Genomic DNA, 25,991 nt, shown 5'->3' with positions numbered 1-25,991 from the left:
AAGGAGGCAAGAATATGCAATGGGAAGAAGTCGGTTCAACAAATGATGTTGGGAAAACAGAACAGCAACATGCAAAAGTATGAAACTGGGCCACTTTTTTATACCACACACAAAAATAAACTTAAAATGGGTTAAGGATCTAAATGTGAAACCTGAACCATAAAAATCCTAGAAGAGATTCCAGGCAATAATTTCTGTGACATTGACAGTAGCAACACTTTTCTAGATATGTCTCCCAAGGCAAGGGAAACAAAAACAAAAATAAACTCTTGGGACGACATCAAAATAAAAAGCTTCTGCACAGGAAAGGAAACAATCAACAAAACTAAAAGATAGTCTACTGAATGGGGGAAGATATTTGCGAATGACATATCCAAAATATATGAAGAACTTCTACAACTCAACACCAAAAAACAAATAATCCAGTTTAAGAATAGGCAGAAGACATGAACAGACATTTCTCCAAAGAAGACATACAGATGGCCAACAGATGCATGAAAAGTTGCTCAGCATCACCCATCATTAGGGAAATGCAAATCAGAACCACAATGAGATACCACCTCACACCTGTCAAAATGGCGAAAATCAGAAACACAAGAAAGAGCAAGTGTTGGCGAGGATGTAGAGAAAAGGGAACCCTCATGTACCGTGGGTAGGAATGCAAACTGGTGCAGCCACTGTGGAACACAGTGTGCAGATACCTCAAAAAATTAAAAATTGAAGTATTATATGTATGATACAGTAATTCCACTACTGGGTATTTACTCAAAGAATACAAAAACATGAATTCGAAAAGATACATGCACCCCTGTGTTTATTGCAGCATTATTTACAATAGCCAAATTATGGAAGCAACCCAAGTGTCCATTGACAGATGAATGGATAAAGAAGAGGTGGTGTGTATGTACACACACACACACACACACACACACACACACACACACACACACACACACACACACACACTGGAGTATTACTCAGCCATGAAAAGAATGAATCTTGCCATTTGCAGCAACAAGGATGGATCTAGAGGGTATAATTCTAAGTGAAATAAATCAGAGAAAGACAAATACCGTATGATTTTACTCATATGTGGAGTTTACAAAACTAACAAAAAAAAGAGACCAACAACAACAACAAAAAACCAGACTCTTAACTATAGAGAATAAACTGATGGTTACCAAAGCGGAGGTGGGTGGGGAATGGGTGAAACAGGTGATGGGGATTAAGGAGGGCACTTGTCGTGATGAGCACTGGGTATTGTATGGAGGTGTTGAATCACTGTATTACACACCTGAAACTAATGTAACACTATATGTTAACTGTACTGGAATTAAGAATACAATATAAGGGGCGCCTGGGTGGCTCAGTCTGTTAAGCATCCCACTCTTGATCTCAGCTCAGGTCTTGATCTCAGTGTCCTGGGATTGAACCCTTTGTTGGGCTCCACGCCAAGCGTGGAGCCTACTTTAAAAAAAAACCCAACAAGGGCGCCTGGGTGGCTCAGTTGGTTAAGCGACTGCCTTCAGCTCGGGTCATGATCCTGGAGTGCCGGGATCAAGTCCCGCGTTGGGCTCCCTGCTCAGCGGGGAGTCTGCTTCTCCCTCTGACCCTCTTCCCTCTTGTGCTCTCTATCTCTCAATCTCTCTCTCTCAAATAAATAAATAAAATCTTTAAAAAAAAAAATAAAAATAAAAAAAAATAAAAAAACCCAACAAAACAAAAAAACCAGTAAAGATCCATCATCAGGGCACCTGGGGGGCTCAGTCGGTTAAGCATCCTCCTCTTGAGTTCTGCTCCGCTCATAATCTTAGAGTCCTCATAACCTTGAGCCCTGCATCAGGCTCTGTGCTCAGCAGGGAGTCTGCTTGAGATTCTCTCTCTCTCTCTCCTTCTGCCCCTCCCCCCTCAAATAAATAAATTAATTTTTAAAAAAGGTTAAATGTATTTTGACTATGGCATTTTTTCATTTAATGAGTATCTAAGTGATAAGTAAATCATTTCTGTGACCTATACGTATAAGATATAAAGCTGGTTCTAAATGTTTAATCTCTAAACCTACATTTTTATTTTTATTTACTTGTTTACTTATTTTTTGAGAGAGAGAATGGAGGGACCAGCAGGGGGGAAGAGAGAGAATCTCAAGCAGGCTCCACGTTCAGTGTAGAGCCCAGTGTGGGGCTCAGTCTCACAACCCTGAGATCATGACCTGAGCCGAAGTCAACATTCAGACACTTAACTGATTGAGCCACCCAGGTGCCCCTCTAAGCCTACATTTTAATGTGATGTTAATATTTTAGTCCTTTTATAAATCTCAATTTTATTCCTCTTTAAATTTCAGTTGCATCGGGGCACCTGGGTGGCTCAGTCGTTAAGCGTCTGCCTTCGGCTCAGGTCATGGTCCCAGGGTCCTGGGATCGAGCCCCGCGTCAGGCTCCCTGCTCAGCGGGAAGCCTGCTTCTCCCTCTCCCACTCCCCCTGCTTCTCCCTCTCCCACTCTCTCTTTTGCTCTGTCTCTCTCCATCAAATAAATAAAAAAATCTTTAAAAAAAATAAAAAATAAATTTCAGTTGCATCTTCTTCGTGGGCATTTAATAAAATAGAACATTATTAAGTGAATGTTTTGAGTTTTCTTTTCTAATTTAAACAGCTTTTCGGGACACTTGGGTGGCTCAGTCGGTTAAGCGGCTGCCTTCCGTCCGGGTCATGATCCCAGGTTTCTGGGATCGAGTCCCACATCGGACTCCTTGCTCAGCAGGGAGCCTGCTTCTCCCTCTCTCTCCCTTTGCTTGTGCTCTCTCTGTCAAATAAATAAAATCTTAAAAAAAAAAAGCTTTTCAATTCAGAACATAATACACTTGTGTACTTTTTATATTGTACATGCTTTATAGTTAATAATGTTTTCTAATTTTTTGAAAGAAGCGTTTTAATAAAAGATTCTAAACATAATTTACATTTCATCCAACTATGTATAAAGGGCTTATAAATATTGTCAATTGTATGTATTTTACTGGGAAGTGGTTTAAATGATTGTTGAAATGATAAGGGATTTTTATTGTTTCATTCTTTTCCCACAGTGGAAAGGTTTTATTATTTCTAAGTGATTCATGACTTATCATTTGCCTCTTTCATTCCAAATAGGCTTCCCAGCCAACACCGAAGCTGAGAGACACACTACATTTTATTCTTTGCCATCTTCATTGGAACGAACACCCACCAAAATGACAACATCCCAGAAAGTTACCTTTTGTTCTCATGGCAATTCAGCTTTTCAGCCAATAGCATCGAGCTGCAAAATTGTGCCACAAAGTCAGGTTCCTAATCCTGAGTCACCCGGAAAATCCTTCCAACCCATCACCATGAGCTGCAAGATTGTTTCAGGTATACAGATGATGTGTGTCAAGTTGATGTGTATAAAAATTGTTGTAATGGCAAAAGAAAGTATTATGGCTTTTCTTAAGTTCTTTTAAGTGGGATTTTTGTTTATTTAACAAGTAATCACTATTGATTAGCAAAGCTCTCAACAAAAGTCATTTCATATGCAAATAGTTTTTGAATAAGGAAAGAAATGAAATTCAAAGCAGTCAGGTTTTCATCTCCAAGAAGTGGTGCAGGTAAAATGTTTACTAGGGTGTATGGTTGAAACTAAGGTAAGAATTAAGTTTTTGAATTATATATGGAAACCAGAGTGGCTAGTAATAAAAAAAACTTAGAGGCAGGCCTTTTGGTGTGGAGTTAAAGCTTGAAAGGTAGTAATTGGTTTGGGGTTGAAATGTCTTTTATACTAACCACACTGAAAATTAGTCATTCCTGTTATCAGTAGGTAGTTTTGAGCCTTCATTTTCACTGAGACTGAATTGTCTACTGTCTCATGACAGTTTCACATTTATGTTAGGTAGACTTCTGGTAGGAATATACTTTATGGTGTAGGTTGCATCACTTCAGAAAAGGCTTGAAAGAGTCAGTAGAAGTATTTAGGCAGTGGGAAGCCTCTATATATGAAGTTGGAGAAAAGGAGTCTTCAGTGCTAAAAATAGACAACTAAGCAGAAATATGATCCAAGTCTTTGAAATTGATTAAAGATGAGGAATGTGTAATTTTACCTCCCAGTTAGAAGCATTTTGGAACTCGCCGTTCCAGAGGCGGAATAGGCTGAACATACAAATTGTTTAGAAGTTTAGAGAAATTCATGGATGACAAATTTGATCCATTAAAAACCATTGAGGATGTTGGATGATACATGGGTAATTGTTGAGAGTGTTCTGTGGGAACAGGAATCTCTGGATTGTAGCTGTGACTTAGTATTGACAGACTTTTGTTTTGGGTGGGTGAATTTCATGTTTTCCTGTAGGAAATTAATTGTAAATCAAGACTCCTGGTTTGTAAGTCTAGCTGTTCACTTACTAATTCTCTGTAATTTTAGTGTCTTTGAGCATAAACATTATTATAACAATTTGCCCAAGTTGTGAAGAGTTTGATTATCTAGGGATTTAGGAGTTCTATGCTGTTATGTAAAGCTCTGCTTTTTTATTTTATTTTTTTAAGATATTTATTTATTTAATTGACAGAGAGAGAGACAGCGAGAGAGAGAACACAAGCAGGGGGAGTGGGAGAGGGAGAAGCAGGCTTCCCGCCGAGCAGGGAGCCTGATGCGGGGCTCCATCCCAGGACCCTGGGATCATGACCTGAGCCAGAGGCAGTCGCCCAACCAACTGAGCCACCCAGGTGCCCCAAAGCTCAGCTTTTTGAACTTTAATGTGCCCATGGGATGGGTGTATGTAGGGGGAATCTTGTTAAAGTACAGATTTATATTTAGCAGGTCTGCGGTAGCACCTCAGAATCTGTTTCTTAAAAGCTCCCTGCTGATGCTGTTGTAAGGATGAGTCCCGGCCTCAGCTATACCACTGTTGTTGCTCAGTACCTGAAACAGAGTCCCATTCTCTTTTCCCCATTTGTCACCTTTGTTCTCCATTATCATTAGCATTTTCTTAGATGGGTTGAGTAGATGTCTTTTGTTTAGTTTGTTTCTCTTTTTTATTAATAAAGGTTCCCCCATATCAACTCCAAGTCCATCACCGCTGCCTCGAACCCCAACTTCCACTCCAGTCCATGTGAAGCAAGGCACTGCCAGCTCTGTCGTTAATAACCCATATGTTATCCTGGATAAGCCAGGGCAGGTTATTGGAGCCACCACTCCCACTACAGGTATGTATGTGATCAATATTTGTGTGATCCGAAAGGCTTGATCTTTTGTAAAGGCGACATCCTAGTGTGACTGAGTAGCCATATAATGGGAGGATGAAGTCTTCATCTGTAAACAAGAGGAGGGCTCTAGAACAGTAAATCCGGTGCTGTTTCTCTGAGAGAAGATGTACTTTATGTAAAAGTTCTATTTTTTAGGAATTTACTTAAATTTTCTTTTTAATTTCTAAAGATTAAAAGTGAGCCATAATTAATTTTCAAAAAAAAAAAAAAGCTGATTTTATATTCATTTGGAAGACATTCTTTTTGGGCCTGCAAGCAGTGTGGTTATTTTCCAAATTAAGCTTCAGAACAAGAATACCTTTGTGGCCCACATGTTTCTCACCAAATAAAAAAGTGATCTTTACTTTTCTGTGAATAAGGTAAATTTTGTATGTGGGAGAGAAATTGAACTCTGCAGTTAAATAAAGGGACCTCTGATAGGAAATTTAAGAACTGGATTTATTGTGTTTGTCATCATAATTTCCTATAACTACAGAGTGCTTTTCAGGTTTTTTCTGAGTATTTTCACAAACATTATTTTATGTATTTGTTTCATTTAAACTATGTGAACACATGCTTCTAAGTGTAAACTTTTCTATAGCTCTCACTTCTAATTAAGAGAAATAGTGAAAAGAGAAGTGACTATAAGGTAGTAAGACTGATTTTTTTTTTTTAAACATAATTGATTTTAACACATGAATGTATGCTGGATCTTTCCAAGTAGCTTTTTGGAAAAGTTAGGTCCTTTAACAGTGATTATAATTGTGGAACTCCTTTAAAAACTGCTTTCAGAAATTACTTAATAGCCTTTTGAATATATTTAGGGATGTCAAATAGGTATCCTTTGAGGATGGTTAGTTTTAGGAATTAGCCAGTCTTTGCAGGCAAGTTTGATAAATGGAGCAGGTGATCAAATACCATTTTTGGTCTTGACTATAGGTAGTGGGACTTGTTTTTATCAGACCCTAAAGGCAGTTATACACATGGAGTATAAATTGCTTAATGTCAGCATCACTTTGGAATAGGTACGACCTCCTGGTGAAACTATTTTGAAGGAGCTAGAATTCACTTAGAGTCATACATGTGGTTCATCATTACGTAACCAATACCCTTATGTTCTGGTATTTGTCTCTCTATACAGGTATCAGAGTGTGTAATATCTACATACTTCTACATGTCCTCACTATCTTCTTGTCTATTTTTAGGTTAGTGAGGTGGTCAGCTTCATAGGAGGAATCCTTAAGTATTTTTTCTATAATAATTTCATGGTTGTGAGTTTTCAACACTTTAAAAATGAAAAATGGTGGGGGAAAGGGGGGGGATGGTGGAAAATGCTTTAAAGTTCCATTTTGTAAATTTTACTTTGTACTTTATTTTAAAATCTGCCTTGCTTATCAGGAAGTCCTACAAACAAGCTCTCTACTGCCTCCCAGGCATCCCAAGGAACAGGTTCCCCTATTCCTAAAATTCATGGAAGTAGTTTTGTAACATCTGCTGTCAAGGTAACACCCTTATTGCATTATTGCACTTTTCTAATTTGTAAAGACAGTAAGTTCAAGCCCAGCAAGAATTTTTCGGTTGATGCAAATGCAAATTTCATTAAGTAGAATCCTCAAGCTAATAATAAGTATCTTGAAGATCATCTACTCCAGCCCCACCTATCTTACTCTTGATCTTTTCCTCGTGTGGAAAATGTTTCTCAGCACTTCCATCAATTGGACAGTCAGTATCTATTTGAAAATTTACTATGATGAGGCAGCTATTTTTAGGAGTGGGTGGGTGGTCAGCTTTGTTACAGATTTTTCTTTATAAAAATATTCATCTGGCAGCATACTTCTTTTCTTCCTATATTTGTACCAATAAGGAGTAAATATATATTTTTTCTATTTGTCAGCCATGTAGTTACTTGAAAATAATTCTTTCCACAATTTTTCTTTCTTTTTTTCTTTTTCTTTTTTTCCTTCAGGGTAAGAAAACCTTTAAAATTAGAACTTCAAATATGATCTGACTTGTTCAGCTAAGAGTGCTAGGTATCTGCTCACTGTTTGGCAAAGACAGCCCTGCTGTTTTGGTTGGTTACTTGTCATTGTCATGACTGCCTAGAACGTTTGAGGTATAAACTCGTGTGTGAGAATTGAGAATTCAGAGATCCTCTCCTACATGACGAGTGCTAACACATTTCTTATATATAGGTACTTAACGGTGATAATATTGAATAGCTTTCTGGTCCAACACGAGGTTTTTCTCTGAGTTCAGTACTTCGTGTGTTACATGAATGCCTAAATTGTAATAATTGCCTTGAAGGTCTTAATTCTCTGCCAGGCTGTTTTTAATGTTTATTGATCTTTTCCTTACATGGTTAAGCAGTATTAATTTTGTTACTTGTCCCTAATTTATGGCTAATTGCCTTTGAGAGTTACATTTTATATTTAAGAGAGACAAATGCCAGTAATTTTGATTGTTGACCTTTGTTGGTTTTGGATTTATTAAGTTCTTTTTATTGTTTTGTTTTTTAAATCCTTATTGAAAGTATTTTCCTGTGTATTGGGTATTTATTTGGAGTAAAGATAACAAATCAGGTTGTGTGAATACTATTGAAAGGATGTATATACCGAAACGCTCTAGCTGTTTCATTTATTTATTTAGTGCCTAGGCTCTAGGGATAGAGAAGAAATAAAATACAGTGCCAGGCCTTTAGTGGCTTACCATTAGGCAGGGGACTAGACATGCAAACCTGTGAGCCAACCAAATGTTAGAGGTGTATAATAGTCTTCCCAGCATACACCGGGGCACAGATGACTAGGTTCTTGCCAGGTCATAGCCTTTCCTTGCATTTGGTTTCTAAAACAATAATTAAAATGTGAGTGTGGGGCCTTGGAAGACCCCAGAGAGTTTTGAGTTTTTGGGTTTTTTTGTTTTTTGATTATGTTGGTAGAGAATGTCACAGGTTTATACTAAATATAAGGACAGTTATATTATATATATATTATAAATATAAGGACTATCTGAAGTCAGTTATTTTATCCTAATTGTACAATGTGTATTTTTACATACGCAGCAAGAGGATTCTTTGTTTGCATCTATGCCACCTCTTTGTCCTATTGGGAGTCACCCTAAGGTTCAAAGTCCCAAACCTATAACTGGAGGACTTGGAGCTTTCACAAAAGTGAGTATTTATTAGGGCATTATCCCACAAGGCAAAATGGTTTTGTTACATAATTGTTTCTGTGGCATGTTGGAGTTGATTGACACTACCCCACAACATGTAACTTTTTAGTATGTCATAATTCTAAGACCAGATCCTACTTCTGTGACAGGGCAGCTCTTGGTATCGAGCAAGATGATAACTCCTGAGAGCACAAACTGTGTGTGTGTTTCTTTCTGCTGCCATTTGCCACCAAAATCTAGAACAAATGGACTCGGTCGAGTTTGCAGAAACACAGGATCAAATCCAGATCCCACTTTTGGTCCCTTTGATAGCTGTTATGGGCTGTATTTAAGCAGTATTTCTACCCTTCTGGTGGAGTTATTTTTTATAGACCAGGCTCCATTAATTCCTGAAAGCAGAATAGATTCAGGTATTAGTGGCTTTTTTCATGGGATGATTATTCAGCATCATTATCATGTTTGTTGCCAGGTAATCATCAAACAGGAACCTGGTGAAGCCTCTCACGTGCCGACAACTGGAGCTACCAGCCAGTCACCGCTCCCTCAGTATGTGACAGTGAAAGGGGGTCACATGATAGCTGTGTCCCCTCAAAAACAGGTCCTAACTGCTGGAGAAGGGACTTCCCAGTCACCAAAGATTCAGCCCTCCAAGGTTTGTGTTGGGTAGCGTTGGGGAGGTTAATATGTCAATGAACGTTATTTGCCTAAGGAACCCGCAGATGCTGAATTCAGATGACAGGGTTGCTGATCCCAGAAAATCCTGTAGATGGAAGCCCTGTTGGAAAAGCAAGTTAGTCAATGTTAAACACATCTGCTCTTGCAGTACTCATTGACAAGAGCAGGGCCTGTGTTACAGAGGGTCCAGGAACAGTCGAAGAGGCAAGGGGATACTGTGTTATCTCTCTGACAGTGAAGATGATAGACTTCACAGACACAACTTCCAGTTGATTCAAGTGTAAAACGGGTAGCTGACAGGACCAACGTCTGATGTTTTATTTATTTCTGGTAGGTGAGTGCTGTAGTTTATACTTCTGATGTGTCCAGGCCGTGTCATCTGTTTACTGATTCTTGACTCATTAGAGAATTTATTTGCTTTATAATTTGGAAGTGTGGGGAACTAATATATCAAGAAAACTGTAAAATGGCATATAGGTCCATGTTTTCCTGCATAGGTTGTGCTTACGAGAGCCTGTGTCCTGTTAGCATTTACATACCATCAGTAATCCTCACGTATCCAACCTTGCAGCGTGGATACTCTCAACCCCATTTTACAAACGAGGAAACTGTCCTCTGAGGGGTCAGGCAACTTCCTTGAGCGCATTTAGCTAATAAGTGACACAGGATTTGAACTGAGGTCTGCTGACCTCAAAATCTTCCATTGCAGAGCTAATTAAAATTTGTGAGCTATTGTCTGGAACCTAAGCATACTTTTAGAACATACAGAGTTGAATTATCTTTTTGGGGGGCAGATATATTCTAAAGCCATCAAGAATATTATGTGAGGTGTTTGTTTTTCAACTTGAAAGCCAGCCTACCTAGAGTTAGATGAATTGCTTTGAGAGGAATACTTTAATATAGAAAAATAGTTTTAGGTATTTTGGTTTAGGCTAGATAGCTGCACATGATTATAACAAAAAGTCATATGTTATAGTTCTAAAACCTGTATGGTTCTAAAATCTGTTAAGAGTCCACTAACCACTTTCCCAAACTTAACCTGGTCATGACTCATCTGATGATTAAAAATATATAGATACTGAGACCCCCATCTCAAACTTTTCTGATTCAGAATCTTATGGGGGCTCTGGGAATCTGGATTTTTATCAAGCTCTCCTGCTGACTCATGTGATTTGGCAGATTTAGGAACCACTAAGCTATAGCATCAGATTTGACTTTGGGGCTTCCCTGCCCTGAATCATTAAGACAGGTACCCCCAACTGCTTCCAAATGCCCTCACTATTGTTTTGGCTTTACGAGTAAGCCTTTGTCAAAGTCCTTTCATGAATCAGTTATTGTTATCTGGACTTCCTACTCAGACACATCGTAATTCTTTAGAATCTATTTTGCTTCACCAAAGAAAGACACATGGACTCGCTGAGTTAGGTTTTTGAGTCAATATAGCCTTGCTGTTTATGCCCAGAATCTCTGGACAAGTTAGTTTCACTTTTTTATACTTTGCATTTTGCAAATCCACTCCTCCATAATGCTGAACAACTGTATTGGCTTTCTTGTCACATTGCCACCTACCTAATGGCATTTTCGGACTAAGAAAAATTGGATGGTTTTGTGCTAGAATGCCCTGAATAAAGTTTAAGAGCACTTGAAAAGAAAAGCCACAGAAGAGGGTGAAAGAATATACAGAAGCAGAAGAGCATGAGAAAAGACATTTCCTGTTTATCCAGGAAATTTAGTACATGCTTTGGACTCCAGATAAGGAGCTGTCTGCAAGTACAGACTGTCCCTGGTTATTGCCGAAGTGCATTCCTAGAAACTATGCCAGAAAACAGAAGGGTGAACAAAACGATACTGTTTTACCTTTCATTCAACTTTGGCTTATCTTTTTTCATGAAAGTAAAGAGGGGTGCTTTTGCCATAAAACGGGACATCTGAGCACTTAGTGGGTTCATGTGGGAAGGAAGCAGTGTGGCATAGTAAAAAGAGTGTGAGCTTTGGAATGAGAGCCTGTTACAGATCTCAGCCACTCATTACTTGTGTGACCTGGGTGAGTTGGTCTTTCTGAACCTTGTGATTTTCCATCTAGTAAAAGGGAATAATACCCTCTGTCTTTCAGAGCTGTAGGAGAATTAGAAACCATTGTATGGAAAGGACTTAGCACAGAGCAAGTACTCAATAAATAACAGTTAATGTTACATGACTAAGGACAGATCCTGTGTAAATATACAGGAGTACCATGATCTATTTTCTCATTGAGTATTAAATTGTAATTAGCTATATTTTTCAGTGTCTGGAGGAAAAATTACACACATAGAATCCTTACTTTCTGGTTGTTAAAGTAAATTCTGACTTGCAAAAGTCTGTACAGAGCACAAACAAAAACAATGAATCAAAGCATGAGTCAAAGGGAAATATTTATAACAATAGAAAACAAAGGGTGTCTGTTTTGTGAAGCTAGAAGGAAATTAGGAATGCAGAGAGAAGTGCTGTGGAATGGGAAGAGTTCAGGTTCTGGGTTAAAATATTGTCTTGTTAAAAAAAGAAAAACTAATTTGCGGTTGTAGTGTCCTACTTAGGAGTCTTCTTTTTGATGTCAATAGCCAGCTGTGCGTAGGATTTTCCCCAGTAGGATGCCAGGCTTCCTCATTCTCCCTTTTTTCAAACAGAGGAGGTGGGGGTTAATCTTGTGAGTGGTACGCTCTACTGATGAGCTCTGCTAATAAGAACTGCCCTCCTGTGGCCAACTTGGTATACCACATTTTATTTAGTTCTTGGAGAGATTAAGTATGTCATATTCTGGAAATTTTGAAGCAGTTGAGTGAGGATAGAGGTTGGTACAAGGTGGAAAAAGCAAGTTAACATGGATGGAATTTCAGAAAAGAGAATAGGTCCAATCCATATGTATTTTCCTTTAAGATTTTTTGCTTTCTTTGTTGGCTTAGGAACATGAAAATAAATTATGTAATTTAGCTTATGCAGTAAATAATGTTAAGTTTGGTATATTTAGGAAACGTGAAGACTCTTGTCTCAGAAGAAAGTTTGACTACTATAATAGAGAAATCCAAAGCCCCGAAAGCTTAAATAAGTTTTTTTCTTACACATAAAAGACCAGTAGGCAGTTATAGTATGTTGGCTTCACAATCATCAAGAATCTAGACTCCTATCTTGTTGCTCTGCCATTCTCAAAATTTAGTTCTCAGCTTGTGGACTGCAATAGCCATTTCATTTCATGCCACCATGTTCGCATTTCTGGCCAGCAGGAAGAGGAAAGAGGGTGTGGGGAGGCATAACCCAAAAGTTGCACTCATCACTTCTCTTCCTATCCTTTTAGCCAGATATGAGATGACCAACGCTAGGCTGGGAAATGTTCTATGTGGCCATGTCCCTAGCTGAAAACTGGGGGCTCTCTTACCATGAGAAAGAAAACAAAGAATGGATATCAGGGTTCAAATGGCACTTTCTGCCGTTACCCAGAGGTTTTTTTTTTTTTTTTTTTTTTTTTTTTTTGGTGTTTTTAATGACTGAAACCAAACTAAAACTGCAGCTTCTGGAAGAACCACTTGTTCTTGCCGGTCTTGTACCTCTCCTCGAACTTGACCTTAGCCTCTCGTTGGGCCTTTCATTTAAGAGCAGGGTCTCTGAAGACATCCTTGTTGACAACAGTCTTGTCCAAGGGGATATCCACAGAGTACCTTGTGGGCATGAGGTGATTGTAATTATAAACTTTCACAGAAGACTTGATCTTTGACCTCTTGGCGATTTTCTTCTTGCCCATGGCAGCTGTCACTTTGCATGGATAGCGGTCAATTCCAGCCACCAGAGCATGGCTGTAGGGACGGTCTGAGGTGCCATCATCAATGTTCTTCACGATGACCGCTTTGCGTCCGGAGTAGCGTCCGGCCAGGACCAGCACCACCTTCCCGGGTTTCATGAACTTGACCATCTCGACACCAGCCACTTGAGCCTACAGCAGAAAGCACCCAGAGTTTTTCTACATTAAATCTTTTTTCCATAAATACATAGAAGAGTTTTGTTTGTTTTGAGAGAGGGAAAAAGAGAGAGAGCAGGGGGAGGGGCAGAGGGAGAGGGAGAGAGAGACTCTTAAGTAGGCTCCACACCCAGCAGGGAGCCTGATGCAGGGCAAAGTTCTTGACTAAAAAGAGTTTTTCAACCTCCACATCTGGGGGGGGGCGGTGACTGTGCCCAGCTCTGTGGCCACAGCAACACTCTATGTTGCCTGCAGAATAAGGCTCATACAGTCAAAATAGAGAGATTTGGATCATCCTAAGGGATTGTTTTAACCAAGCCAGGAGAGGGGGAGGATTTCTTTTCCATTCTAAGTTAACTTGCTTTTTTCACCATTGGTTCTTTGAGTCTTTTTTTCCTTCTTTCTTTCCCTCCTTCCTTAAACTTACATAAAAGTAGAGAGACTATTATAATGAATCCTCTATGCCCATTACTCAGTTTCAATAATTATCAGCATTTTGCTAATCTTATTTCTCTTCCTAGGATATTTTAAAGCAGATACCAGATGTTACATACTTTAATTTCTATTTGACTAAATGAATCTAGGATTTACAATGAAGGTCCTCTGCCCTAGTCAACCATGGATCCACTTGGCGCTTTCTATCCTTTGAGTCTCCGTGTAGCCTCATAGATTACTGTTCTTCGGTTGATAATAACAAGTGTCGTGGGCAGCCGCAGCTGTCATTTACTGCGTACATCATATCTTAGGAGATGAGTATTATCCATATTTTATATATGAGGTGTCAAAGGGTAAAGCTCAGAAACATTAAATAACTTATCTAGCTACTAACTAGTGGAACAAAACTGGGAAACCAAGTCTGACTGCTTATAAAATCCTGCACTCTTTCTTCTGTATTACACTGTGGTTCATAACAGTTGATTAGGGGACCATTTTCATTATATTAGCCATAGTGTCCAAGCACATGGCAAGTGTATTTTACCGTATTTACATTCTTTGAAAAAAAACCATGTATGATTTAGTAATTATTTAACTTAAAAGTTCCATTTATCAGTTGCATATGGTTTATCATTTTGTTCTACTTGTTAGGTAATCCTATTATTATTATTGGTAATCCTATTATTTTTAATTTAGAAAGATTCTAAAGTAAAATACAGAGAAGAATATAATCAGTGCCCATATATCCTCCACCCAAAATTGACATGTTCGTATTGATTTCATCTCATATTTTCCCCAAATGAAACATGACAGAGTTGAAGTCCACTTTGTTTTTCCCAAAAGCAACACTATCATGAATTTGGTTGTGTAGCTTTTCAGTTCATACTTTTATTGCATAAATCCATAGCCATAAATAACATGTAATGTGTGTTTTGAAGATTTACATAAAAGATATTTATACTCATATATTTCTGCAGCTCCCCTTTCAGTATTTGTACTGTCAGAGTTTGTTGCTCCTGATTTATGTAGTTCTGCTTCATTCATTTTTACTAATGAATGCTATTCCACTGACTGTCCTATACCACAGTTTATCCGTTCCTCTACCTGTAGACATTAAGCATGTTGTTACGTGTTATAGGCATTATGTTTGTTGATAATTTTCTGTAATTATAAATAATGCTACCTTGGCCATTCTGTATATGTTCCCTTGAGCACATGTCTAAGATTTCTGTAGGATATGTTTCTAAAAGAGGAATTGTTACAACATGGGATATGTGAATTTTCAATTTTAGGAGATATGCCAGTACCTCTGTGGAGTGGCTGTCCAAATATACTTTTCTTTAGCAGTAAACAAATGTTCCTATTTCCCCATACCCTCCAGCCACTTCTTGGTGTTACCAGACTTTTAAATTTTTGTCTCCAATCTGATGGGTGAAAAATACTAATACTTTATCATTTTCACTTTTAGAAGGTAGATCTTTTGGTATTCTTTTAACCTTATAAAAGTCTTTTCATCTAGTTTCTGGTGAGAAGTTCTTTTTATGAAATAACTGAGAAGTGGGAAACACTACCCCAATTTGCCATTAATTAAATTGTTTCTTCTAACTTAACATCCTACTATTGACTTTTAAAAGAGTTCTATAGTATTTTCTTACTTGCAAGAGTTCACTTTAAATTATCATCAGAACCAGATATTTCCAACTTGCATAATCTGGGTTTTGGGGTCTTTTTTTTTTTTAAGATTTTATTTATGAGAGAGAGATTATGAGAGGGGAGAGGATCAGAGGGATAAGCAGACTCCCTGGGGAGCTTGATGTGGGGCTCGATCACAGGACCCTGGGATCATGACCCGAGCTGAAGGCAGACGCCTAACTGACTGAACCACCCAGGCGCTCCCCCCTCTTTTTTTTTAAGATTTACTGATTTATTTTAGAGCATGTGAGAGTGTGCGCGTGTGCACCTGGTAGGGGAGGAGCAGAGGGAGAGAAGCAGACTTCCGACTGGGCACAGAGCCCCATGCAGCCTGCACCCATGACTGTGAGATCATGACCCCCGCCAAAATCAAGAGTCGGACGCTTACCCAGTGGAGTCACCCAGGCCCCCCTAGACTTCTTTTTTAACCAAATGTTTCCCTTTAAGGAAAGGAAAAATTAGTATATAGAAAAATACAACTTTTCTTAAAAATCAGTTGGAAGAAGTGTCACATGTTACACTACGTAATGAATGATGTGAATTGTTAGGAGTTCTAGAGATGAAGAAATAGACATTTCAGATGGGGATAATATAGGAGTGGTTACTAAGAGAGATGATCTTTAAAATTATGTAGTGGAGTTTCTAGTTCACATATGGGAATGTTTATTGCACAGTTTTTCTTTTTTTTTTTAAGATTTTATTTATCTGAGAGAGAGCATGCACGAACGGGGAGGGGCAGAGGGAGAGAAGCAGACTCCCCACTGAGCAGGGAGCCCGATGCGGGGCTGGATCCCAGGACCCTGAGATCATGGCCTGAGCTGAAGACAGACACTTAACCGACTGAGCCACCTAGGAGCCCCTATTGCAGTTTTTCTTAATGTGAAGTTTAATATTACCTGGATAGCCACACAGTAGTGAAATGCTTGCATAGATTATGGTATATCTGTTCTAATATATTTGGCCATCTAAAAATGTTTTGGAAAAACAGTAACATTGGAAAATGCCTGTAATATGATGTTAAATTTAAAAATTACAAAACTGTACATGCGATCCTAATCTGTGTTTTAAAATGTACATTAAAAAGAATTGGAAGCAAACATATTAAAAATATTAAGAGGTTATTTCTGGGGGTGCCTGGCTGGCTCAGTTGGGCAGAGCATATGACTCTTGATCTTGGGGTCATGAGTTCAAGCCCCACCTTGGGGATGGAGTTTACTTAAAAAAAAAAAAAAAAAGAATAAGTGGTTATTTCTGGATAAGTAGAATTTTTTTCTTTGTATTCCTGTATTTTCTAAGTTTTTTATTAAAAAAACACATAAAGTAAGTTCTAGATAGTAGCTGGGGTTAAGACAAAAGCCTTTTGTTGTAGTAATATCCAAAATGTAAGAAATACTGTTCACATTTATCATAGGTAGCATTTCTAGACAATTAAATTAGGCCCCATAAGTTATACCTAGGGCTTTGCTTTGATCTTTGCTAGAACAGAGTGACTGTTCTGTTCTGATAGCCCTTGAAGGGACTGAGAAGCAGCACTGGTGGATTCTCCTCTATTTTCAACAGGTTGTTGGGGTGCCAGTTGGGTCTACTCTACCTTCAACAGTGAAACAGGCTGTGGCAATCAGTGGTGGCCAAATCCTTGTAGCCAAGGCCAGCTCTTCTGTTGCCAAAGCAGTTGGTCCAAAGCAAGTTGTGACCCAAGGAGTTGCCAAAGCCATTGTGAGCGGAGGTGGAGGAACCATTGTTGCTCAGCCGGTGCAAGCCTTAACCAAGGCACAGGTCACTGCTGCCGGCCCGCAAAAGACTGGATCTCAGGGCTCAGGTAACTGATACTGTTGGGGGCCCTTTCAGCAGCAGCTCCTTCTAGACTGTTCTTTGCTAGTGGTTTTATTTGGTTGTAAGAAAACCTGTTAGGTTTATATAGCGAGTATATAAAAACATGTTAATCTTTTCCAGGTAACATTTTACATAGAGGCATAGAGGTCTGTAAGTAGTTTATTTTAAGGTGTGTGTGTGTTTTAGCAAGGGTAATAAAAATAGAGGGTATTTCTTGCTACTGCTTCTGCTTTCAGGTCTGAAGGATAATTTTCATTTGACCGTATCTCCACTTTGGGTTGTATTCAGACTTAAATTCTTGGGATGTCGTTTGTCAGCAGCATTTTGAGATACTTGACTAATGCATTCTCTACCAAATAACTTTAAACACCTTGCATGTGTTTGTTGTTTCAGTGAGAGCATGAAAAAATGTACCTAAGACATTAGATACATTTACTAATTTTTGAAGGTCTTTTTTTTTAAGATTTTATTTATTTGAGAGAGAGAGAGAATGAGAGACAGAGAGCACGAGAGGGAAGAGGGTCAGAGGGAGAAGCAGACCCATCCACTGAGCAGGGAGCCTGATGTGGGACTCGATCCTGGGACTCCAGGATCATGACCTGAGCCGAAGGCAGTCGCTTAACCAAACTGAGCCACCCAGGCGCCCTAATTTTTGAAGGTCTTAATGAGGCTAAAGAATTGTTGCAGTGAGTTAGAAGGATAGAAGGTAGTGGATGAATCATTATAATGTACATCTGCTACTCATGCTATGTGTTAATTATACTTGAATAAAAAAATTTTAAAAGAAAATGTAGAAACCAAATAATAAATTGAAAGAATAACCAAAATCAACTTTATATAAAAAATAGATTCAGAAGAAAAAAGAGAAAGAAGGTAGTGGATGTCCAAAATAAAGATTTCAGAGGTGATGAATTGTTGGCGATGACAAAGTCCATGCAAACAATGAATCATGGAACCCCACATCAAAAACTAATGATGTAATGTGTGATGATTAACATAACATAATTAAATAAAATTTAAAAAAAAAAAGAGGGCTCAGATGGCTTGGAAGAAGTGATCTTTGGAGTTTAGAAAATGAAGTGCCTGAGAAGCCGGAGAATTAAACAGGTCACTTACAGTGCTGTCACTGAGGATGACCATCGTTGGCATTAGAGCAAGACTGAGTCGGGAGTCAGTCTTCAGCAAGTGAGGGGAGGTGATTGGGAGTTCAGTAAATGAGAGCAGAGAGGTGAGGGATAAGGTGGTAGAGCCAAGCGTGAACCGCCAGGAGCCAGCAGGTTTTTTTCTTCTGGAATGAGGGGTGATAATGGTCTGAAAGCCGCACTGGAGAGCACAAAGGCTCCTCCCCTAGTCCTGGCCCTCAGACACTGAGGTAAAATTCAAAAAACAGCGTTTAGCTAAGGGTGCTGCTGGGGAAGTCCTATATCTTCAGAGGACTCAGTGTTAATTACCACAAAAAGAGATAGCGTTCCAACAGGTCGAGGTTCTAGAGGGTGTAATGACCACAGCAGGAATTCCTGGGGGTGCGGTGAAGGAGCTGGAGGAGGAGGAAGGGCTGAAGAGGTGGGTTCAGATCAGGAATGCAGAGCAATGAGGGGCTGGACTCCAGGTGCTGGTGACCGACCAGAGAGGTTTGCTGAGCTTCACAGTGTGTGAGGTGGGATGAGTTGTGGCAGTGGTGGAGAGGGCTGGTGCTCAGTTTTCAGTCTCTGCTGTTCTGGGGCAGCTTCCAGGGTTCTTGCTTCCCCAGGCTTGCACGGTAAAGGGGTCCTGAGGAAGAGGACTTGTGCAGCAGGCTGGAGGGGGCTCTGAGAGTCCTTTGCCTGTGGTGACGCACATGGTTCTGTAGGCTTCATTGCATGGAGATTTGAATTCAGAGTAACTGCAGAAATTTTGATGTGTAAGTTTTCACTGAAGAGTCGTGTTTAGAGGTTTACAGCCATGTGCAATTGAGAAGTATATTCTAAGGAATAAACGAAAGCCCTTTGACATAGGTGAGACTTTAAAAAGAGGTGAATGATCATTTCATAGTATACGTGCCAGTTGTTGATTATGGTATTTTTTTAGTTCCTCGAAAGTGAGAGAGGCTGGAAGTCTTGTTTCAAATCCATAGATTCATTCATTACTAGAAATTGATTAAAGGGGCTTTGAACAGATTTCGGGAGGAAATATATATTCATCCATAGATAAGGTTATTATTTTTTGATTGTCTCAACCATAGTACTTTTGAGAGTAAAGAGTCACTGTTCATAATGATTGGGACATAGGTGTAAAAATGGGACACAGGTGTAAACTGGAACTGTTCTGGGCAAACTGGGGCATATGGTCATTCTATTTATGTACAAATATAAATTCCTTTGTAATTTATAGCAAGCTCTTCTAATAGTAAATTATTTTTTAATTAGCAAGATGTTTAAGAATATCAGCCTTTTAAGTATTATGTATCTAGGAAAACAAACGAGTTTACTAAAGTTTTTTTTTAATAAATATTTTATTAATCTGTGTTTTTAATTTTAGCAATAGCATTGCCCTCAGTTCCAGTTTATCTTACTGTTTTTCCTCTTTATTTTTTTCTTTTTTCCCTTTATCATTTTAGTAATGGCAACATTGCAGCTACCAGCCACTAATTTGGCCAACTTGGCAAACTTGCCTCCTGGCACTAAACTCTACCTTACAACGAACAGCAAGAACCCTTCAGGAAAAGGGAAACTGCTGCTGATCCCTCAAGGAGCCATCCTGCGAGCTACCAACAATGCTAGTCAGTCTGTCATTAAATCATTTGGTTTTTGGGTCTCTGGGTATGTTCATTTCATCCACCTGAAGGGCAGCTCTTACCTGTTTCAGGACACGTTTCCCTAGCTCTGTGTGGTGTTATGATGGTAGTATTTGCCCACATGGATTTAAAACATACACATAACTAGAAGTGGGTTTAAATAATCATAGTCCTAGGAGGCGACACTGTTATTTGGGGTTTATCCACTCAGAGTTTGGGGTCAGGAACAAATCACACTGGAGAGGGATGGCTACTGAGGGCTGTGCTGGGAGAGAGCTGTCCGTGTGAGCTATAAATGAAAACGTTCTTTTCAGTGGTATCTAAAAGCTGGGCATACCTGGGAGACGGTTGCTGGAAGGCTACGTTCATTTATTTTGGAGGGGATAGGAGTAGGAGTAGAATCAAGTGTCTCTCCCTGCCGTTATTTAGATGTGCATCTTAAGTTTGCCAGGTTTAGAGATGGAAAGAAAAATACAGGGTCAGCCTTAGTGCATAAGCCTTAAAACCCCAAGGAAATTAGGTGGTTTATCTAGACTTACAAACTTTTGCTTTGACATACAGAGAAAAACAATTTGGATAGTGTTGGAAAGGAAAGGGAAAAAGGAATTATTTCCCTCTGAATCAGAAATATAATTGGTATAGCAGTTAGGTTCACTAGAAATGAGTCACCCTTGCCAAATGTAGCGTGTGAGCTAGTCACCATTTTGTTTACTGACTGTAATGGGTGATTTTTGTTCTCTCACCCTGGCATTTTTCCCTCTTACCTAAGCAATAGTATATAAAAATGAAATACGTAAGAAAAGGACAATGTAAGGATTCTATAATTTACCCAGAGAGCCACTCAGGTTTTAGTTTATATTATGTCACCAAAAGGGAAGTAAAGAGGATCCAAAGGCTTTAAAAATAGAATTTTAAAAAGGGCGGGGAGGAAATGGGGCTCTGGAATCAGTATCAATATGAGGAAAACACGTTTTTTCCAGGGCAGAGGGAGACAGAAAAGAGAGTACTATAAAATTACACGAAATTCCAGCAGTGTCACTGAAATTGGATGAGATGCCAGAATGTTTAGAAGCACTTCTCTCTCTGAGCACATTTTAGTCAACACTTGGTTAGAAAATGTCAGTATCAGACTCTTGTCTCCCACAACGAAGTCAGAACTCTTGTTAAAGCTAAGTCTTCATTGTACTGAGAGCGGAACTAGTCAGCTGTCCTTCAGTTGAAAGGAAATCAGTTTCAGTCCTTAATTCTAGGACATTCCCCTTACTCTTTTTTTTTTTTTAAGATTTTTTAATGTATTTATTTGTTAGAGAACACAAGCAGGGGGAGCGGCAGGCAGGGGGAGAAGCAGGCTTCCCGCTGAGCAGGGAGCCCAGCACGGGCCTCGATCCCAGGACCCGGGGTCATGACCTGGGCCGAAGGCAGACCCTTAACTGACTGAGCCACCCAGGCGCCTCGACATTCCCCTTACTCTTGTCACAGAATAGGTATATTACCATAGAAAGGGGGGAGAACATAGGAAAGGGAAGGAATGTTACTATAAAGGGAACATCACTCTGGACTCATCTGTTTTTTCCGGTAAGCCTCTTATTACTTCTTGTGAAGTTGCTGTCATTTCGTTGTATTTTCAGACCTCCAGTCTGGCTCAGCTGCGGGAGGCGGGGGCGGAGGCGGAGGCACAGGAGGGACCCAGAGCCCCGCCGGCCCTGGAGGGGTCTCCCAGCACCTGACTTACACATCGTACATCCTGAAGCAGACTCCTCAGGTCTGATCGTTTGTGACTGGTGTCTTCCAAATCCTTTCGTTATTTAACAGTGCCTTTAATTACAGTGGATTTTTCTTTACGACCCTGGGATCGGGAGTCAGTACTAACATTTTAGCCACGCTATAAATCTATATTATTTTGGCCTTGTTTTGGTTTTGAGAGAAGGGGACGTAGAGAGACTTAAGTAACTTTTCCAAGATCTCTCTGCTAAGCCCGTTCTAGAATTTGGATTTAAACCCAGAGCTTTCTGACTCAAAAATTTTTGCTACGCTGTTGCCTCCTAAATCCATGAGGCAATGAATAGTATTAATAGGCAGTTGAAAATTTTCTCTTGGAAGGGAGTAACCAAAGAGATACTATCAAGTTTTGGCATTTTGAATTAGGCTGGATTCATGATTAGGAACAAGTTTCTATCTTCTTTCCCCTTGCTGCTTTTATTTATTTGTTTATTTTTAAAAGATTTTATTTATTTACTTGAGAAAGAGAGAGCACAGGAGAGGGGGGACGGTCAGAAGGAGAAGCAGACTCCCTGCTGAGCAGGGAGCCCGACGCAGGACTCGATCCCGGGACTCCAGGATCATGACCTGAGCCAAAGGCAGTCGCGTAACCAACTGAGCCACCCAGGCATCACCCCGCCCCCCTTGCTGCTTTTAAAGTCTTGACACCTCTCTAAGGAAGGTCATGAAATTTTGGTCTAGCTATTCGTATTGAGAAGGATGGGTAGTTACCAGCCTGAATAATTAAGATTTAAGGACTAGGTTGTGAAGCTTGAGTTTCCAGCGGCCTCCTCCATAACCACTCTGCCGAGTTTCAGAAGTGGGGTAGCTATGCTAGTGACACCGAGAGCAGAGAGCTGCTCTTTTCAGTTCTTTGGGCTGAGTTGCAGAAGTGACGGAAGGGCATTATAGCTTGTAACATGGTACCTTGTGATTTAAAGAGTCAGGGCAAGTCATTTGAACTTAAGAAATTACTGAGTAGGTCTTTTTTGTTTCTCACTTAGGGTACATTTTTAGTTGGTCAGCCATCACCCCAGACATCTGGAAAGCAGCTGACTACTGGGTCAGTGGTCCAAGGAACCCTGGGAGTCAGCACATCTTCTGCACAAGGACAACAAACATTAAAAGTCATCTCTGGACAGAAAACCACTTTGTTTACCCAGGTAAATACACACACATATACTCCAAATACAGGGTGGTGATGGCATTTATTTAAACGTTTACAGCTTATCTCTTTCCACAAAGAAATTAAGGTTGCATGAGAAAATGAACAATAAAATAGTATAGAAAAATAAGAATAAAATCTTGAGATTTGGGAAAATTATAAGTAGAATGAGAAGATAAGGCCAGAGAGTTCTTAGATATACAAACAGTTATGTCCTGTATAATTAATAATATTTGCCAAAGCAAATCAGAAGCACGATCAGTTATAAAATTCATACTATTTGTGAGAAGCAAAAAAAAAAAAAATACCTACGTAATATTTCCTTGAAAGAAACAAAATTTTCTTGATACCTCATTCTAAAATTTCTCTAGAGGAACTTCTTATAGGAGATTCTGAGTAGTATAATAGCTGATGACAGCCACAGTATCCGTATACACTTGACCCCTGAACAATGCTGGGTTAGGGGCGCCAGCCTCTCACACAGTGGAAAATTCACATATAACTGGACTTCCTCCACTATTAGTAGCCTGCTGTTGACCAGGAGCCTTACTGAAAACATAGTTGATTAACACACATTTTGTACGTTGTATGTATTATATACTCTCTTCTGACAGTTAAGTAAGCTAGAGAAAAGAAAATGTTATTAAGAAATCATAAGGAAAAAAATATTTGCAGAACCATTACTGTATTTATTTAAAAAAAACAAAAACAAAAAAAAAACCCATAGGGGCACCTGACTGGCTCAGTCAGTAGAGTGTGTGACTCTTGATATCAGGGTTGTGAGTTCAAGCCCCAGGTGGGTATGGAGCCTTCTTAAAATAACAAAAAAAAAAACAACAAACAAAAACCCCACATAGTGGACCTGTGAAGCTCAAACCCCATGTTGTTCAAGGGCCAGCTGTAAAAAGTAAATGCTGTAGAGGGTTTGGTACATGTTTCTACAGCATTCTTTAGTATAAGCCAAAGAATAATGACTGCGAATTTTAGCTGGTGAAGGATGTCATAATCACCTGTGGGAGAATCTATAGCTAGATCTCAGAAATTTACCCAGCGAAGCAAACAAGGTATGGAAGGATGTAGGCAGTATGATACCATTTATCAAAAAACAATGCCTTTTCTCTGTGTATAAATCAGTACTTCTTAAAGCATGGAATGTGGATATTGGTTTTTTGTCAAATGTTTTTTCTGTGTTGAGAAGATCATACGGTTTTTATTTTTTTTGTTAACATGGTGAATTACATTAATTTTTAAAATGTTAAACCAAGGTGTACCTGGCTGGCTCAGTTGATGGAGCATATGACTCTTGATCTCAGGGTCATGAGTTCGAGCCCTACATTGGGCATAGAGATTACTTAAAAAACATAAAAAAATGTTTTTAAAAAGTGTTAAACCAGCCCTGTACTGGAAAACCCACTTGGTTTTGACATGTTATCCTGTTTTAATGTATTGTTGGGTTTCATTTGATAAAATTTTGTTTAGAATTTCTGTAAGGTTTATTGGTCAGTGGTTTTCTTTGTAATTCTTGTCTGGTTTTGTTATCAGAGTACTGCTGGCCTCCTAAAATGAGTTAGAAACTTCTCTTTCCTGTTCACTTTTTTGTGAAGATTTTATCTAGAATTGGTAGTGTTTCTTAACTGTTTAGAGTATACCAGTGAAGCCATAATGGCCCGAAGTCTTGTTAATTGGGAAGGTTTTTAACTACGATTTCAGTTTATTTACTAGATACAGGACTATTCAGGTTAGTTGTTTTATATTGAGGAGGTTTGGTAAGTTATACCTTTAAAGGAATGTGTCCATTTCATCTAAGTGGTTGAATTTACTAGAATAAAATTGTTCATAATTTTCCTTTATTATCCATTTAATGTCTGTAAAATCTTTAGTGATGGCCCCCTTTTATTTCTTTTTCTTTTTCTTTCTTTCTTTTTTTTTTTTAGAGCAAGTGTGCCTGACTGGGGGTTGGGGGGTTGGGAGGGAGAGACAGAGGGAGAGAGAGAATCTTCAGCAGGCTTCCACACCCAGGATGGGGCCCCCTGTGGGGCTCAGCCTCACAACCCTGAGATCATGACCTGAGCTAAATCAAGAGTCGGATGCTTAACCAGCTGAGCCACCCAGGCGCCCCCTCCCTTTCATTCTTGATTATGATAGTTATGCATCTTCTCTTTTTTTTCTTGATCATTGATCTTTTCATATTCATGGTGTTTGGTTTCTTTGAGTACTAATTTCCCTTTGGTCAGAAGTGTTTAGTATTTAAACAGATAGGAGGCCCCAAAATTCTTCAGGCAGTTCTTTAAAATCCTAGCTTATTTCTTCTTACCTGCTTATGGTTGCAGCCAGTGTGACGACATTCTCCCTGTTCGGCCACAGCAGAACAGTTACCATTGCTTTTTAATAAGTATCAGTTACAGAGGCTGCTGGGAAGGTGGCAGAGTAGGACGTCCCGGGGCTGACCTCTTGCCGCGTGGCGCCTAGAGAGCACCCACGTCGGCATAAATAACCCAAAAAGCAGCCTGAAAACTGGCAGAACAGACTCTCCACAGCCCGGCATAGACAAGAGGACACAGCAAAGCAGATCCACCCTCTCTGATCGCTCTTGGCAAGATCCCGTCAAAGTGGTGCCACAAGCCTGGCAGTGTGTGCACGGCCCAGACAAGGTCAGCACCGCTCCAGAGTGAGTCCTGCCCCAGGGAGAGGGGAAGATAACCACACATCCCTCTGACTGTGGCCCCAGCAGTGGGCTGAGGGCAGGCAGCTGGTCTGACTGCAGGCCCCACCCACCAACAAAAACTTCTCCGGGGGATGACACAGGGACAGTGCCTGCAGTTTGGTGCTACTGCATCTCTGGCAAATGCCTGGTCTGACTCAGCTCAAGCCCAAGGCAGCCCTGGAGCAGCCCACTAACACCACGGGCACCAGACTCTGCCCACAACAGGCAGGGAGCCATCGCAGACAACAGGACTGAAGGCAAACACATCCCAGCCACAAGGTAGGACACCCCTGGAGCAACACACATAGGAGACACCCCCTGAAGCACCAGGTTCTGGGGAGCAGACATTGCACTGCAGAACCTCTTCTTCATAGAGCCACTACTTTCAAGTGCAGGAGACACAGCTGACTTTCCTAACACAGAAAAACAGACAACGCAAGAGACAGAATGAGGAGACAGAGGAATATGTCCCAGATCAAAGAACAGGACAAAATCAGAGCAGGAGACTTAAGCGAAACGGAGATAAGTAATATGTCTGATAGCGAATTTAAAGTAACGC

At 39.7% G+C, this 25,991-nt stretch overlaps 1 protein-coding gene and 1 pseudogene across 5 annotated transcripts in view; one reads left to right on the top strand and one right to left on the bottom strand.

Moving 5' to 3' along the window:
• The window catches only part of YEATS2 (YEATS domain containing 2), a 108,118-nt gene that overhangs the window by 54,645 nt on the left and 27,482 nt on the right, over positions 1–25,991 (top strand). For all 5 annotated transcript variants that reach the window (XM_088025225.1, XM_088025227.1, XM_088025228.1 and 2 more), the window contains 9 exons: positions 3,142–3,381; positions 5,047–5,205; positions 6,643–6,746; positions 8,303–8,410; positions 8,882–9,064; positions 16,760–17,018; positions 19,629–19,790; positions 21,434–21,567; positions 22,568–22,726. In XM_088025225.1, coding sequence (XP_087881351.1) covers positions 3,142–3,381; positions 5,047–5,205; positions 6,643–6,746; positions 8,303–8,410; positions 8,882–9,064; positions 16,760–17,018; positions 19,629–19,790; positions 21,434–21,567; positions 22,568–22,726 — 1,508 coding nt within the window. The remainder of the gene's footprint in view (positions 1–3,141; positions 3,382–5,046; positions 5,206–6,642; positions 6,747–8,302; positions 8,411–8,881; positions 9,065–16,759; positions 17,019–19,628; positions 19,791–21,433; positions 21,568–22,567; positions 22,727–25,991) is intronic.
• Positions 12,617–13,055, bottom strand: LOC114206973 (large ribosomal subunit protein eL27 pseudogene; annotated as a pseudogene).

Source organism: Eumetopias jubatus, unplaced genomic scaffold, assembly GCF_037043125.1.
Source record: "Eumetopias jubatus isolate StellerSeaLion01/CBP00866 unplaced genomic scaffold, mEumJub1_p1.0 scaffold_1, whole genome shotgun sequence".
Taxonomy (NCBI): domain Eukaryota; kingdom Metazoa; phylum Chordata; class Mammalia; order Carnivora; family Otariidae; genus Eumetopias; species Eumetopias jubatus.
This window is presented reverse-complemented; position numbering and strand designations above follow the sequence as displayed.